Here is an 18,380-nt window from a genome sequence, read left to right on the forward strand (position 1 = left end):
TTAAATCAAGGTCCATATGGGTTTATCATATAGCACTAACAACAGCAATAAGTTCTAAGAGCACGTGTAGTTTCTTCCCCTTAATTCTTCTTGTAATTCCTTTGGCCATGGTTGCATTGCTCGTTATTCTTATCTCTGTAATAATGGGGCTTCCCTTTACTTTCCATAGGTATTCATCATTACAGCCATTCAGTCGAATTATGAGCTTTATATGTTTCTCACAATCTGCACTTAAAAGGGTAATATTTTAAAACATTTTGAGTAGCGACATTTTCTTAGGATTTTTTGGGCATTTCCAGGGGTAGTTTTATGACTCGCGGGTGTGGTAGTTTGACCCTTCTCCTGTACCATGAACCTAGAAACACTCATTAGAACTCGAATGATCTCCTTTTTGGACTTTGGAAATAGGTGATGTTTAGTCTGAGATAATAGGAAGTAAACGAAATTTAAGTGCTGAACTTGATAAATGATTTCCTCTCCATATTCTTTTTAAGCAATTGAGACATACCTGTAGACTAATGCTATAAACATCTCGGTAGTCTAATTATAATATTAGGGAACGATATATATATATATATATATATATATATATATATATATATATATATATATATATATATATATATATATATATATATATATATATATATATATAATGATGGAAGTCGCCGTTGTGTAGCCTACTTATATGTATTCTTCACAATGCAAGTAATTTTTTAGCCCACCTGTAACTGATCTATTCTATTTATCCATTCTTTTTTTGTTTTGTTACCTTTGCTTTGTTGATCATCTTACCTGGCAATATGACTGGTCCTCCTGCCTACACCGAATGTCCTTTAGTGTCAAATATCTGTAACTTGCATTGTATTTGGAACGGCCGAGTTATAAACGGCAAGAAGAAATGCCGCGTTGGTATTCAGCAGGGATTAGGGAAGGAGGGGGAGATAGCAAGAAAAAGTAAGGGGTGTGACATCCGAAACTGACCTCTCATTTGTCCACTCATCTCAAATAGGAGCAGGGCTTTTTAATTTTTATTAATTCTTGCCCTTGAGCTGCTTCCTTTACTGTAAAAAAGTCCTAGTTACCACAGTTTACCTTTCCCGGGTGTCCCCATTTGGCATTTACCCATCACCTCGAGAGGATGAACAGCTAGAAAACTAAATTAAATACGTATACTTTATTAGACCTCTATGTTTCGATATATCTTCACATAAATATATGCTTTCTTACGAGAATATATGAGATTCTTCAGTAACACACGATAAACTAATACTTTTGATATATTGTAATCTGTATATTCAATATATTTATCTTTTATTTTTGGCTAACAAATAGTTACACTTTATATTTAACCTATGGACATCGATATTCGTCTGAGTAGTAAATCTAAACATTTCGTCTTTAATATAATTCTTGTGTGTGTGTGTGTGTGTGTGTGTGTGTGTGTTGACAATCCGCCTTGCTTTTTTTATAATTTAGAAAAAAAAAACTTCCATATCTACGTAGTCTACTGACTTGAGGGAGTTCTCTACAGCGATATGTTACGTACGCTCATGTGTGTACTGTGTGTGTGTGTGTGTGCTGTCTGCAGGTGGTAAAGATATCTAAATTTACCGAGTACACAAGCTGAGACATGATCTCTCTCTCTCTCTCTCTCTCTCTTGCATCATCCCTCCAAATATCATCTCTCCCCCTCTATCTCTACACCCTCTCCCTAATATTTCTCCTCTTTGTCTGTATCTATTTCTTTCCCCTTCGCTCCCACCTACACCTATGAAATGCTCTCTCTCTCTCTCTCTCTCTCTCTTTAACGTAGACAAGTGCCAGGTCCTTCAAGTTGGAACGAGGAATAAGAAGTTTGATTACGAAATGCGCGGCGTTAAACTCAAAAGCGTTCAATGCGTCAAGGACTTGGGGGTCAAAATCGCGTCAAACCTCAAATTCTCACAGCAATGCATCGATGCAGCAAATAAAGCGAACAGAATGTTGGGCTTCATTAAAAGAAACTTTTTATTTAAGAATAAAGATATAATACTCCCGCTCTACAACAGTTTAGTCAGAACCCACTTGGAATATGCGGTACAGTTTTGGTCTCCCCACCATGCAAAGGATATTGCTAAATTAGAAGGTGTTCAGCGTCGGGCAACGAAAATTATCCCTTCCTTGCGCAACAAATCCTACGAAGAAAGGCTTTCTACCCTTAACATGTTCTCTCTTGAGAAACGTCGCCTCCGAGGAAAACTGATCGAATGTTTTAAAATACTTAATGGTTTCACGAATGTAGACAGATCAACATTGTTTATGATCGATGACACTTTGCGCACGAGGAACAATGGCGTAAAACTCAGATGTAGACAAGTAAATTCAGACTGCACCAAATTTTTCTTCACCAACGTTGTAGTGCGAGAATGGAATAAGCTCCCTCCGTCAGTGGTCCAGTGTAACACGATTGACTCCTTCAAAAATAAGCTCGACCGTCACTTCCTTCAACTTAATATCAACTAGAGTCTTCTGATTAATGTAAAATCACTTAGGTTTAAGGACAGACCACCAAGTCTGGACCATGGGGTCTGTGTGGTCTGATTTTCTATGTAAATCTCTCTCTCTCTCTCTCTCTCTCTCTCTCTCTCTCTCTCTCTGACAATAAATATATAATCTCGTTTATTACACACATAAATTGGTAAGATAAATAACCCACATTTCCATTTCACTTGCGTTCTTAAATCTCTCTCTCTCTCTCTCTCTCTCTCTCTCTCTCTCTCTCTCTCTCTCTAGACAGAATAGAATTGAGTGGCGGCTGAGGACTGTAGTTCTATCTGACCCATCTTGAACTGAAGCCGATGAAGCCAACGCAGAAGGCCTGGCGCGGGGGTTGAGGCGGCGCTCGGAGCTTCGAAGCCGTCTGGCGGAGCAGCGTCCTGACAAGCCTGCAGCCGCACCGCTAGTTGGCCCGGGAGCTGTTAGGAGTACAGGGGAGGATATGATTGACTAGTTGCTCTTGATTTGACTGATTACTTGCTTTAGTAATTACCAGCCGAGTCAGCGGTACTGGTAATGTTTTCAGCTTGTTGTGTGTGGGTAATTCACGAAAAGGAAAATAAGGCATTCCTAAAGTCAGAACAGCGATGAAGTCCGGTTGGGTGGGGCACGCTAGGGGAGTCTCCTGACCATAGCGCTGCTAAATTTTATTTAATGTGGCCTATACAAAATATCTGATACACAATTTGAAACACTACGTAGGTGACATATGAGAGTGATGTATTTATTGGGAGTGATGCGGCAGCGATGTGAAAAGATTCGGGCCCCACCCAAATGGACTTAATATTTGTGACGGAATATAGTATACTATTATATATATATATATATATATATATATATATATATATATATATATATATATATATATATATATATATATATTACGAGAAATGATTTTTAGATTTTTAGTATTCGGTGTCTGTCTCGGCAGCAGTCAACCAGCGAAACCAGCTTTATAGGAGTATAGGCTCGTTTTCGACGCTTTCGGTTCTCAAAACAAGTATTTTCAAAAGCTACAAAGGAGATTAGTCGAGATCTCATGTGTGTTGTTCACATTCATGGTGCAGAAGTTTTGTCACACTGTCACTAGTCTCTTTAAACTACCGATGGAAATACCCACAACGTATCCCTACGAAAGCGTTACCAAATGTTGATGTGTAAGCCCCTAAATGTTTCAGAATATTGGCCTTAACCTCAATCACCATTCTATCCGCATTGTCCCACCATTCTGCCGCACGCACCTCTGCCCTCTCATTGAACAAACTTTTATTTTCTCTACACATTTTTTTACTATATGATATTAAAAAAATTCTCATCTCTTATATAATCATCTACCCGGGAGAAAGGCTTGGAGTAACTTGTAAAGCAGTATTTCCCATTAACGTTCTTGCACTCCTGACACTTCCAGAAGTCTTGAAACCCACACAATCCTCTAATGTCAATACTAAAATTCTTTTACCCATTTTTGGATACACGAATTTTCTCTCATAACCTGCCCTGACATGCCCCAAAAGATTCACTGATGTTCTCTCTCAACACTCGCTAGCAAAAGCACATAGCACCAGCAAATTAATACATAGAAAACAATCTCAAAACCATAAGCTATTAAAATTATTCTCTCAAGCCATTTCTGGCAAAGCTACATGCCCCCCACCCCAGCCAACCCTCGATCCTCAACCCTCCAGGGGGTCATGACCCACCGGTTTGGACCCCTTTTTGTAAAGATAATGTTGGACAAGAAAATTACATGTCTGATATTATGAATTACACTAAATAGAAAAAAAAATGTCTATAACTGATAATGTAGCCCTAACTCAGAGGCTTGTACTAAGTGACAATTTTAAATAAATTTGTATTGAACTGACATTTTTTTTTACCACAAGGGAGACAGCTCAAGGGCACAAATTGGAAAAAAAGGCCCACCAAGCGCTACTCCACAAAAGAACAACAGAACAAGAGGCCAAAAGAATGATCAATTTCGGGACACGAGGTTCCTCTTACTCCAGTTGGAAATGATAGCAAGGTCTGAGGTTAAGCATTCTGGAGTCTTGCCCATTGGCTAGAGAGGGCATAGAAAAGATCATTCTTAAGAATCTTAATAACAGGCATAAAGGAGTCATGGGGGGGGGGGGGGGGGGAAGAGGAATATGCCCAGAATCGTCCAGAGCGGAGTTTTAAGAGAGCATTTGAGAAAAGAGTTCAGCCTTAGAGACAGATGTGACAGTGGTGCTGCCATCAGGATTAAGGAGAGGAGGGAAAGATGAAGAAGTGAAAATGGAGGAGATATTATTGGCTAGGTGCCAGAAGTCTCTGGAAGAATCAGAGAAAGCAAGGTTGTGGCATTTTCTATTAATGCAAGTTTTTGTTCAGTTGGAGGATAGATTTGGCACGATCCCGGGAAGAAATTTAAAAATCATGATTAATGGGAGTGTGAAGGCTCTGGTACCTTTTGTGAGCTGCCTCTCTATCTTTGATAGCGTGAGGACAAGCGTGATTAAATCAAGTCTTTTTAGCATGAGGGGTAGAGAAAGTATGTGGAATGTGTGCTTCCATTCAAGAGACAATCACCTCAGTGATGTGTTGGGAACACAGCACAGTAATCATTCCATGGGAAATTGGAAAAGTACATCCTCAGGTCGTCCCACTGAGCTGATGCAAAATGCCAGAATCACTGCCTCTTCGGTGGATTCTGAGAATGTATAGGAGAGATAGAACAGAATACTGACATAAGGTTGTGATTGGAGGAGCCCAGTGGAGAGAACAGTTTAACAGAGTAAGCCGAAGGATAGAGGTTAGGAAAAGGTCAAGAATGTTCAGCGTGTCTCCAAGGTGGTTGGGAATACGTACATGTAGGGTGCTGAACCAACTGCTCTAGATCACTGAGGAGAGCAAAGTTGTAGGCTTGTTAACCAGGCTTGCAGGGGAAGAGGATGAAAGCCAAAGCTGGTGGTGAACATTGTACATTACTCCTACTCCTACTATTACTTCTAAGATAACTAGGATGACTGTACCTTGGTGTGGTGCGTGTAGAGGACGGGGGCCCAGATAGGCAGCAGTTTAGTGAGCACGGTGGAGTGACACTCATGAAGGGCCTCCATTAGACTCAGGAAATGAAGGTTCACCATTTCTCCAAGCTGTTAACACACACACACACACACACACACACACACACACACACACACACACACACACACACACACACAAAAGACAGTGAGTAGATACACATGACAGGCAGAAAATAAGCCTAACTAGAAATAATAAACATGATTATATTAAATTTTCTTAGGAGTCTGAGAACAACTGCTGACACCAACTTGTTGCTTTCAAAAGCATGTGTAATGTAAACCTATGTAAAAATGGCAGTTTCAATAAATAACCAATTTCCTCATGGCCTGTCTGCAAATGCTTTTTAAGTGAGTGTAGATTTATATTACAGTAGAATCTCAATTTCTGAGGTTACAGTTGAGTTTGTAAAACTCTCTATTTTGTGAAGTTTCAACAGCATCAAAGTTTCAATTTTGATATTTCGTTGAATCTTCATTCAATTTTAGCTATCTAAATACAGTCTTATAAAAATACAATTGGAATGAACAAAGACATATAAGACACTTGAATTTACAAAAAAACAATAATCCTGCAATGATTAAAGTGTATTATTCCTTCTTATCTTTGGTTTAACCAATAGAGAAATGGGGAGATATGTCCCACTTACAATGTTATGTTCATGTAATAAGGTTGGTTAAAAAGTTCCATATGAAATTAACTTTTGATTTTTGTTGTCTTTATCAAAAAAAAAAAAAAAAAAAAAAAAAAAAAAAAAAAAAAAAAAAAACAAATTGTTAGCATCAGGCCTTAAGTAAGATGGCAGTCTAACATATTTACTGTGTTGTTTGTCTGTCAAGGACTCACTAAATTAGCATCTACACACAGAATAAATAGACAAAACTCCAATGCTTCCTAACATTTTCTTCTGTAGAGAACTATCTGCCGAGTGTTTATATGTAATACACCTTTGTGATGGAGAGTAGTACTGTTGTAAAAAAAATTCCACTCAGCATCATTTGTTGAAGAAGATTCATGAATGCACTACAGATAATTCTACATGTAGAAGTTTCCAAAGATAATCATAAATCAACTAGCAAATACATTTGTATTTGTTTAAAAGCTTTGTTCTAGCAATATGTAAGTTATGCTCTATGAGTCTAAAAACTATTTATCAATATCAGCCACTAAAAAGTAGTGTAGTATGCTCTTATTAGTTGTACAGATAACTATGGGCTTTAATACAAGTTTAAGATAGAATTATGTTGTTATTAATCCTGTCATGCTTCAAAGGGTTAAAACATTAGTGGATTACAGAAATTTTGTTATTAGCATATGACTATTATGGTGGGGAGAGGTGCACAGGCCAAGTTTAATACACAAAGCTTATCCAGTAGGGGAGAGACAGGGATGGAGGAGGGGATTACTTCTTCCTTAACCAACAGATAGGCTGGGAGAGGAAGATAAGGGATATTTGCTCTACTGGATGTAAAGGATTTTTTTGAAAGTGTGGAAGGCAGCCGAGGGGAACAGCAATCTTGGGAAATGATGACACCTAAGGATATGAATTCCTGGAGGAGGTGCCTGCAGGAAGGATGATGGAGCGTGTGTGTATTTACCTAGTTGTAATTTTACAGGGCCTGGGCTTACGCTCGTGTGGTCCCGTCTCCGTATCTATAATTATCCAACTTTTCCTTGAAGCTCTGCACACTCTTCCCCGATACTATTTCTTCACTTAGTCTGTTCCAAACCTCTATGTTTCTTTGTGGGAAGCTATATTTCTTTATGTCACTTGAGCATCTTCCCTTCCTCAACTTTTTACTATGTCCTCTAGTATTCCTGCTGGAAGGTTCTTCTCTTAGTAGCAATTTCTCGTTATCTACTTCTTCCATTTTACTCAATAGCCTATATATTTGTATTAGGTCTCCTCTTTCTCTTCTTTGTTCTAGTGTTGGTAAGTCCATTTCCTTTAGTCTCTCTTCATATGTCAGTCCCTCCAGTTCTGGAAACATTTTTGTTGCCATCCTCTGTATTCTTTCTAGTTTTATTATGTGTTTCTTCATATGTGGAGACCACACTGTTTCCGCGTATTCTAGTTTAGGTCTGATCATAGTAGTTATTAATTTTTTTATCATTTCTTTGTCCATGTATTGGAATGCTATACCTATATTTCTCACCATGTTATATGTATCACTGAAGATCCGATTTATATGACTTTCTGGTTGCATATAATCTTGCATTATTACTCCCAGGTCTCTCTCTTCATTTACTTTCTTTAATATTTCACCATCTCCCATTTTATATGTCCATTTTGGTCTTTCTACACTTTTTCCCATTTCCATAACATGACGTTTCTTCACGTTGAATTTCATCTCCCATTTCTGACTCCATTTTCAAATCTTGTTTAGGTCTTCTTGCAGCTCCTTGCAGTCTTCACTGTTTCTTATATGTCTTTGCAGTTTAGCATCGTCTGCGAACAGGCTCATGTAGCTGATTATTCCCTCTGGCATATCATTAATATAGACTAGGAAGAGTACTGGTGCTAAAACCAACCCCTGGGGCACTCCATTTTCCATCGTTCTCCATTCCGATCTAGTGTCCTTTGCCACGGTTCTCATCTCTCTTCCTTTTAAGTAGCTTTCCATCCAGCACTTCATTTTCCCTCTCAATCTTCCTTTATTTTCTAGTTTCCACAACAGTCTTGAATGTGGAACTTTGTCAAATGCCTTCATTAAGTCTAGGTAAATGCAATCCACCCATCCGTCTCTTTCCTGTAATTTGTCCGTCACTCTTGAGTAAAAGCTCAGCAAGCTTGTCACATATGAGCGGCCTTTCCTAAATCCATATTGATTGTTCGTGATTAGATTATGTTCTTCTAGAAATCTCATCCATTGTTCTTTTATTAATTTCTCACATATTTTACATACTACGCTGGTCAGAGACACTGGTCTGTAATTTAGGGGTTCTTCCTTTTTTCCACTTTTGTATATATGTAGGTACCACTTCTGCCCTCTTCCACTCCCTAGGCACTGTGCCAGTTTTTATTGAGCACCTAATGATGTCACATATCGGGCCGACTAACTCATTTCTGCACTCTTTAAGTATAAAACCTGAAACTCCATCTGGTCCTGCGGCCTTCCCTTCTTCCAATTCCCCCAATAGTTTTTTTTTATCTCCTCTTTATCTATTTTGACCTCTTCCATGTATACATCTAAGTTATTTTCTTGTGGTTCATTAAATAATGATTCTTTGGTAAACACTTGCTGGAATTTTTTGTTAAACAATTCTGCCATGCCTTTGGGATCCTTGATCTCTACATTCTCTTCAGTCAGTCTTTCAATTGTTTCTCTTGTTTTAATTTTTCCATTTATAAATCTATAAAATAGTTTAGGTTGTTCTTTACACTTTTCCACAATATCCTTTTCATATCGTTTCTCTTCTTCCTTTCTCACTTTCACGTACTCATTTCTCGCTGCCTTAAAGTCTTCTCAGTTTCTTTGATTTTTGTTTCTTTTTAATCTTGACCACGCTTTGTCTCTCTTTTCTTTTGCCTTTGCACATCTTGCATTAAACCAGTCCTTTTTAGCCCTCTCCCTCGGTCTGTATTTTGGTATGAACTTCATAACACCTGTGAAAATATCATACTTTCCTTGAACTTCGCTTGTACTCATTAACTCTTTCCAATCCATTTCACCAAAAAACTTCTTGAGGTTTTCCACCCCTGCTTTCCTATAGTTTAATCTATCGCTTCTATAAGTCTCATCTTGTTCCCTTCCTCCCTCCTCCATTTCCATCTCTATGAGCACGTGATCACTTTTTCCCAGGGGGCAATCATACCCCAATTTATCCTTTACGTGAATTTCTCTTGTCAACACCAAATCCAGTCTTGCCGGTTCGTCGTCTCTTCTATATCTAGTGCTTTCCTTCACCCTTTGTAACATCAAATTTTCCATCATTAAATTTAAGAATCTATTCCCCCATGCCACATCACTACCATTGCTCTCAAACCTCTCCCAGTCAACCTCTTTGCAATTGAAATCGCCAACTAGTATTACTCCTTTGTTTGCCTTAAGTAATCTCCTCAAACTCTGTATGGTGTCATCAATCATGTTTTCATAATCTTCTTTACTCCATGATGTAGTTTTTGGTGGTACATATGTTACTGCAATCGTCATCCTTTCTCTATTCTTGTTTTCCAGGCTTACACTCACTATTTCTGCTTTTCCTTCTCCATATTCTATTGATATTACTCTTTCTTTATCATTATCACCACTCCTCCTCCGCCTTTGCCCATTCTATCCTTCCTCCATACATTGTATCTTCCATCTAACTCAATTTGGATGTTTTCTTTTAGTTTAGTTTCAGTTAGGCAAACTATCATGGGATCCCTCTCTTTTAGATAATCTTGCAGCTCTAATTTACTAGAGATCAACCCATCTACATTTGTGTACATTATTCTTATTCCCCTCTCTGTATCTTTCTTATCTAGTTTTCACTCCCCTTTCTCTTCTCCCTTATGAACCATTTTTTGATTCAATCTCCCGAAATTCTCCAAAAAAATGTTTCTTTTTCTTCCTCAGTGTGTGTGTGTATATTTACCTAGCTGTAATTTTACAGGGCCTGGGCTTATGGTCGTATGGTCCAATTTCCATATCTGTACTTGTCCAGTTTTTCCTTAAAGTTATGCAAACTCTTCGACGATACTACATCCTCACTTAGTCTGTTCCAAAGCTCTGTTTCTTTGCAGGAAGCCATATTTTTCTATGTCTCTCAAGCATCTTCCTTTTCCCAATTTTTTACTGTGTCTTCGTGTGTTGCTGGTGTTTCTTACTTCTCTTAGTAGCAACTCCTCGTTATCTACTTCTTCCATTTTATTCCACAATTTATAAATTAGTATTAGGTCTCCTCTTTCTCTTCTTTGTTCCAATGTTGGCAGGTTCATTTCCTTTAACCTTTCTTCATATGACAATCCCTCCAGTTCTGGAACCATCTTCGTTGCCATCCTTTGTATTCTTTCTAGTTTTTTCACGTGTTTTTTCTTATGGGGAGACCACACAGTTTTCGTATATTCCAACTTTGGTCTAATCATAGTGGTAATCATCTTTTTCATCATATCTTTATCCATGTAGTGGAATGCTATATCTATATTTCTTACCATCCTATATGTTTTTCATATTCATTCATCTTTGATGCCTGCCCCTATGAGCTCCCACCAGGGGATGGCCACGGCAGAAGAGTTTCCATCTCTCTCTATCTAAACACTCCCTCCTTGCCTGCTCCAAGTTTCTCAAGGATGTTTTACCCCTCTCCCTGACATACTCCTGCATCCTATCTCTCCATTTCACTGGAGGTCATCCTCTAACATTCTCTCCCTCTATCTCGCTCACATACACCCTCCTGGTCATCTTACTCTCCTCCATTCGCTCCATGTGGCCAAACCACTTAACAGTCTGTCGCTTCACTTCTTCCACCACTCCATCCTTCTTCCCTTCACCCACATGACACATTCCAAAATGCTCATACACACTTTCATTACTCATTCCATCCATTCTACTCACACTACAAGCACTCCTCAAATAACTAATTTCCACTGCCTGCACTCTAGACCTCTGACTTTCATTCCATGCCCAAATGTTTCGCTTGCATATGTGAGGGTTGGTACTATTATTGGATTTATCAAATCCCTCTTTACCTCCATGCTCACACTTCTGTCATTCATGATAGCAAAGACCCAACCACCCTTCATCCTTGCAATGCCCTTTCTCTTGTCTCTCCTTTTGTACCACCATGCTTACACATAACTGATCCAAGGTACTTAAACTCATTAACCTCCTCCATTTCTTCACCATTCAAAATTATTTTGCATTCTTTTTCACATTCAATTCCCACTCTATATGGGCATACAAAATCCACAACCTCACTTCTACTCCGCTCACAAACCATCACTTTACTTTCGTTGACGTTTACTCATCTCCGAATATCCTGTTTACATGACTTTCTGACTGTTGATTATCTTGTATCATCACTCCCAGGTCTCTCTCTTCTTGAACTTTTAATATTTCTCAATCTCCCATTCTACATGTCCATTTTGGTCTCCCTTCACTCTTTACCATTTCCATTATATGACATTTCTTCACATTAAACTCTGTCTCCCATTTCTTACCCCAATCCCAAATCTTATTTAGGTCCTCTTGTAGAATTTCACAATCTTTAATATTTCTTTTGTGTCTCAGCAATTTCGCATTGTCCGTAAAGGAACTCATATAATTATTTACTTTCTCTGGCATATCACTTATATATACGTACTAGGAAAGGTATTGGTGCCAGTACCGATCCTTGAGGCACCCCACTATCTACATTTTTGCATTCCGACTTCATGTCCTCTACCACTTTTTTCATTTCTCTTCCTTTTAACCCCTTCATTACGGACAGGCCAAAACAGCGCCCCGGGATGTATCTGAGATTGCTACACATGCCAAATTTCAAATGTCGCTAATGAATATAACAAGTTTTCAACCATAAACTCAACATAGTCATCATGTATTATTTATGAAAACATGCAGAATTAAATGGTGCACATAAAGAAACATCAATTAATTGATAATTTTGAGATGTAAGCATAAATATAGATAAAATAACTTGTATATTGGCTAAAGCGAGCCAGGACGCAGTATGTGCGTCCTCGGATATGGTACGGGGGATACAAGGACGCAATATACGCGACCTCGTGTTGAAGGGGTTAAGTAACTTTCCATCCAATTTTTCATTTTCCCTTTCAATCCTCCTCTATTTTCCAGCTTCCACAATAGTCTTGTATGTGGACTTTGTCGAAACCCTTTTTCAAGTCCAAATACACGCAGTCCACCCATCCATCCCTCTCCTGTGTTATGTCTGTCACTCTTGAGTAAAAGCTTAATAAGTTTGTTACACATGAACGCCCCTGTCTAAAGCCATAATGTTTTTCTGTAATTATATTGTGTTCTAGAAATTTTGTCCATTGTTTCTTTATCACTTTTTTACATATTTTACAAACTATACTGGTCAATGATACTGGTCTACAGTTCAGAGGTTCTTCCTTTTTCTCGCTTTTATATATAGGGACCACCTCGGCCCTTCACCGATATTTAACATGCATTACTAGCTGTCCTGGCTGATGAACTCCTTACAACAGAAGATGAAATGGAAGCTCCAGTGGTTATGGTGGTACAGAGAGGTGAAATGCAATGGAAACACTAATACGTGTTTATTTTGGCAGCCATGTTTGCTGATGACATCATCACAGTGCGAAGGCGCTCCACCTCTTAAAGCCGAGAGCCAGCGGACGTCCCGAATTAGCAACCCGTGCTGTGGCGTCACGCGTTTGAGAGAACCCGGGACGTCCCGAGCGCCACGAGTTGCTCTCTCAAACACGTGGACATGCCGAGTTTGCAACTCGTGCTGCCGCGTCACGCGTTTGAGAACACTCGGGAGGTTACGAGAGTCCTGATTCCCTCTCTCAAACGCAACCCAGGGAGTGTTTTTATGGGGAGCAATAATTTTATACGGATTTTCAAATAGTACAGGGGTCCTGGGTCCCTAACCCCCGTACTATTTGAGGGACGACTGTATATATATATATATATATATATATATATATATATATATATATATATATATATATATATATATATATATATATATATATATATATACAGTCATCCCCCGCCGTTCGCGGGTATTTCGTTCCCGGACTTCGGCGCGATGCGCGAAACCGCGAACGGCGGGACTATAACCCTATGGGAAAATATGCATTTGGGGAAGTCACCTCTGACACGTCATATAAAACATGTTTTTTTCGTTCCCAAAAGTAGCCCAATTTGCGATAAGTAGCCCAATCTGGCAACACTGCAGTGTGGCGGCGCGTGAATTTTTTTTTTTTAGGATAATGTTGCTATGAGAAAATCTCGACCAATAGCAGTCGTCCCTGAGTGAGCTGCTGGCCAATAGGAAAGCATGACGTCACAGTCTAACCGTGACGTCACTCAGGAGCAACCTAAAGGCGGTGTCACACTAGCACTTTTTCCGTCAACTTTTTCCGTCGTTTTTCTGAAAATCGTCGATATCTTGGCTGCGGCCTGTCACACACAAACGGTGTTTCGTCTGAAACTTTCCGTCGGCACAGACCATGGGAATGTAAACAAACATGGAGTCCACGCTGCGGCAAAGATACGCTGCTCTGAACCTAATACTGTGTATTGTGAGACTTAGACGAGCTAAACAAGCCAAAAAGCATGCATGGATGCGCTCATGGTTGGCTCGTCGGGAAAGAGAAAGTGTGTACCACAGGCTGTTAAAAGAGCTGAGTTTAGAGGATCATGAGACTCTGAAGAATTGGATCAGGTTGGACAAGAGCCAGTACCACAGACTTCTGGAGTTGTGACACCTCTCATTGCCAGAAGTGACACCAGGATGAGGAAGGCTGTCACTGCAGGAGAGCGTTTGAGACAGGTTGAAGCCACGCGGAAAGTCTCGGTCTTGGTCTTGGAAATGTAAACAAAGGCGGAAATTTGCAGGCGGAAACGATCCTGATCGTCTGACAAATTCATGCGATAAGTTCATGCGGAACGATGAAAAATCGACGGAAATGGCATTAATCGACGGAAAAAGTGCTAGTGTGACACCGCCTTAACGTCCATTGCCCCGCCTCCCTCCTCTCTGCCTCCCTCCCTCCCTCCTCTCTGCCTTCCTCCCTCCTCTCTCCCTTCCCCCCTCCTCTCTGCCTTCCTATTTAGCGTCAATGCATCCGCGTATACGCGAAACTGGGGCCGCGTATAAGCGGGGGGGGTCACAATTAGTTGACCGCGAATACGCGAAACCGCGATGGGTGAGACCGCGAACGGCGGGGGGTGACTGTATATATTAACATTGCGGCCTATTGCGCCGGTAGGCTTCTTCCCGGTGGATCCTGATGGTCGGTCCAAGGCTTCTTTCCAGTGGGTCCTGATGATCAGCCCAGCCTGTTCTGGCGCAGGAGAGTGTTTATAGTGGCGCCATCTTACATTGGCTCACGCTGGCCTCCCAGAGCTCATCTTTGATCCTAGAATCAAGAGTCTGGGTTGATAGGTGGTCTTCTGGACAGCATGTGGGTAGTTTTAAGCCACTCGGCGGCGGCTGAAAAATCCCAGCTTGGTGGCACCGGGCGGGGATTGAACTCGTGTCCTCCTGAACACGGAGCTGTTACTCTGACGACTCAGCCACCGCCTCCCCAAACTATATATATATATATATATATATATATATATATATATATATATATATATATATATATATATATATATTCAGTGCCCTCTCGAGTTTCGCGCTTGCTTCATTCCGAAGGTATAGCGCTAAACTCGAGGTATTGAAATGCATGAAAAAACGCTTATTGGTTCCGGCCCGTGGAAAAAAATTACTTTTTTTTTCAACTTGACTCCCTTGTTATCACAATTTTTTTTTGACTTTACTCTCTTGTTATCTCAAAATACGTACCTTGGTAATAGGCAGAAAATGGGAAGTGAGAACAGGTCGTTCTGAAGCCGCAGTTGAAGGCGGCTGCCTTACAATTGGCTGGCAGTTCTGAATACACGCTTGTGATCCACGTGGTGTCGTTTGCTAAAGTAAGGGTGGTTGCTTGCGGTCACCCGTGGTACAGTTGGACAAACCTATAGCTTCTGGTAGTTTTCTGTGTGTTATGGTATAATCTGCTAACTCTTTCTGTTATATATCATCAAATCACTAACATCATGATCGACTTTTCAATGCCTATTGAACGTAAAGTGCCGCCGCAATCGCAAAATAGCTCGCAGAGAGGTTCAACTTGCTTACTGCTTCCATATTTCCCTCACCGCTCACAAGGACCACAAGCGGACAAACTAAAACAGATCCAGGTAAATTAACACTTTTAATGCTGTGTATTCACACAGCGTGCATGCGTGGTGCAAAGCAGAATGACTAATTTCATCGGGGAGATATTTCTTGCAACACCGGCCAGTGTAGTGGACCTTCTTCTTCTTTTGACCTGTAATGCTTTGTATCGCTTCTTTGGTCCTCCTTCTCCACACTTTTATACTTCACAACATGCACTTAGGGCCGCTTTCACAGTCATTTTGTTTGTATTGATCGTTACCAATGGCAGCGATCGCCGCTCTAGTATTTCCACGTGAAACTGGCCGATGGGTAGTGATGTGATGTGATGGTGTCGGAGGTATTGCCTTTACAACGGCACCTCACGGCGGCTGCGGGGTTAGCCTCGCCCCACACCTTACCACACACTCTCAACACCTGTCACTTTCTCTGCAGCCACCACTACCCCATAGGCCAATTTCACGTGGAAAACTAAAGCGTCGATCGCCGCCATTGGTAACGATCAAAACAGTGACTGTGAAAGCGGCTCTTATTTACTTCACAGTGCGCACTTATACACTTCACCCTGAAATAAGGTGTTTTTCTGTTCTTTTCTTTCCCTAATTTTGGTTTTCAATGCCCTTTTGCTATTTTCCACTGTTACTTTTCACTGTCGCTGCCTTGCATTACAGGTCAAAAGAAGAAGAGGAAAACCACTGGGAGATCTACAATTTTCATAGACTCGAGAAATTTTTTTTTTTTTGAACTGTGGTTCTTGTTAATCAAATAGTAAGCAAAGCAGCTCTACCAGTCCATTTCACGAGCCTCTTGGTGGGCCATCTTCCACTGCTCCTCACTCATCAGCCACTGCCGTCGTCTGTTTGTTTACATGCAGCCGTGAGGTACCCACGTACCCACGCTCGTACTCACAGCCGTTTTCCATTCATACGGACAACCAACAACTCGCTCCCGGTTAGGCATACGGGCAACTGTGGTTGCCCATAGCCCCAATGGTTGGACACCGCCTTTTAAGGCAGCACGCATGGCGCCGACGGTAGGTAGACGTGACCCATACATGTCAAAGGAGCGCGAAACTCGTGGCGGTAATGCGCGAAAGTCGTGATGGTAAGAATTTAAGAAGCGCTAAACTCGAGGATCGCGAAACTCGGATAGCGCGAAACTCGAGAGGGTATTGTATATATATATATATATATATATATATATATATATATATATATATATATATATATATATATACAGTAAAACCCCGATTATCCGAAATGGAAGGGGGGAAGCCTCTTTCGGATAAGCCGATTTTTCGGATAATCGGATTTATAGTTTATGGCCGCCATTTTGATCGCCGCCAGTTTGATCGTCGGCATTGTGGCGTTGCGACTGCCGCCGACTGACGATGTAAACAATGAAACCAAACAAACACACGCTACGCTAAACAAAGTAGTACGCTTAAAACATGTGATGTAAATGTTTTATTGTATGTTTGTCTGTGTGTCTCCTTGTCTGGACCAGTGTATGTTGATACTTGTGAGCGTTGCAGATCTGAGTTGTGAACGTTGCAGAGTGCGATTGTGAATGGTTGTGCAAGCTTGCAAGTGTGACCTTGATGCATCGTGCAGGTGGAGACACAGTATGATGACTCATATTATCGCGCAACTCGTATGTTGGAAGGGGAATGTGGCATGGAGTGGAGAGGGGAGTCGTGTTTGTGTCGTTGTCTTGAGAGTACGGTCTGAGAGTAGTCGTGCAGTAGTTTGTTCGTTCGCCGCACCTACGTCCTTGCTGGGGCGAAGGTGCGGACGTGGTGTTGTTGAGAGTTTGTTTAATGTTTTTTGTCTAATAAATTGATCTATTCGTTACAAGCTATTTCGGCAATACGTATTAGAAAGCATATTCATTTTAACTGTTCTTATCAATTTTAAATGTGTTAATATAGTACATATGTAGTTACTTTTATTTATTTTTGATGTTTTATAACGTTTTAGTATAGAAAAAAAATTTAATTGCATTATCCAGATCAATTTCGGATAATCCGGTTTTCGGATAATCCGCTGGATATATATATATATATATATATATATATATATATATATATATATATATATATATATATATATATATATATATATATATATATATATATATATATATATATATATATATATATATATATATATATATATATATATATATATATATAATATGGTATGGTATGGCACCCATCTCATATATCAGCCCCCCCCCCTCACTTGGAGCTGGATCTGCCACTGATATCATATACTGGTCCAAGCAGCTGATTTCTGTATTCTTTCAAAATAATACCTGAAACTCCATCCAGTCCTATTGCTTTCCTCTGTTCCAGCTCTTCCATTATTTTATATATCTCCTCTTTAGTTACTATTACTTCCTCGATTTGAACATTTATCTTATCATCTTGTGGTTCATTAAATTGTGATTCATTTGTAAAAACTTGTTGAAACCTCTTGTTTAGAGGTTTAGAAGAGGACTAATGGTGATGACGTCGGACGGATTGAAGGGGTTAATTAATATTTCTGCAATTTCTTTGTCCCTTTTGTAGATTACATTTTTTCCTTTAGCCTTTCCACTTCTTCATTTCTTTTTAACTTCCCGTTTATGAATTTATAAAAAATTTGGTTCTTCTTTACATTTCTAAACTATTCTTCTTTCAAATTTAGCTTCCTCCTCCCTCCTTATTTTCACATAATCATTTCTTGCTTTTTTATATTTGTCCCTATTGTTCTTATTTGGTCTTTTCTTTAAATTCCTCTATGCCTTATTTCTATTTCTTCTTGCAACCTCACACCTCCATCCAAACCAAGGTTTCTCTCCTTTAGTTTTTACTGTGTAAAATGGAACATATATCTCTATTACTCTGTTGTAAATATTCATAAAAGTGTCATATT

General features: G+C 39.8%; 1 protein-coding gene across 10 annotated transcripts in view; it reads right to left on the reverse strand.

Annotated features, from left to right (window-relative positions):
* Positions 1-2,583: 2,583 nt before the first annotated feature.
* LOC126997354 (protein unc-79 homolog) overlaps positions 2,584-18,380 on the reverse strand; it is a 236,389-nt gene continuing 220,592 nt past the window's right edge. For 9 of the 10 annotated variants that reach the window (XM_050858417.1, XM_050858414.1, XM_050858416.1 and 6 more), the window contains 2 exons: positions 5,550-5,672; positions 2,584-2,957 (listed from right to left, as the gene is read on the reverse strand). In XM_050858417.1, coding sequence (XP_050714374.1) covers positions 2,772-2,957; positions 5,550-5,672 — 309 coding nt within the window. In that variant the 3' untranslated portion in view covers positions 2,584-2,771. The remainder of the gene's footprint in view (positions 2,958-5,549; positions 5,673-18,380) is intronic. The other variant, XM_050858421.1, reaches the window with a different exon arrangement.

Source organism: Eriocheir sinensis, chromosome 12, assembly GCF_024679095.1.
Source record: "Eriocheir sinensis breed Jianghai 21 chromosome 12, ASM2467909v1, whole genome shotgun sequence".
Classification (NCBI taxonomy): domain Eukaryota; kingdom Metazoa; phylum Arthropoda; class Malacostraca; order Decapoda; family Varunidae; genus Eriocheir; species Eriocheir sinensis.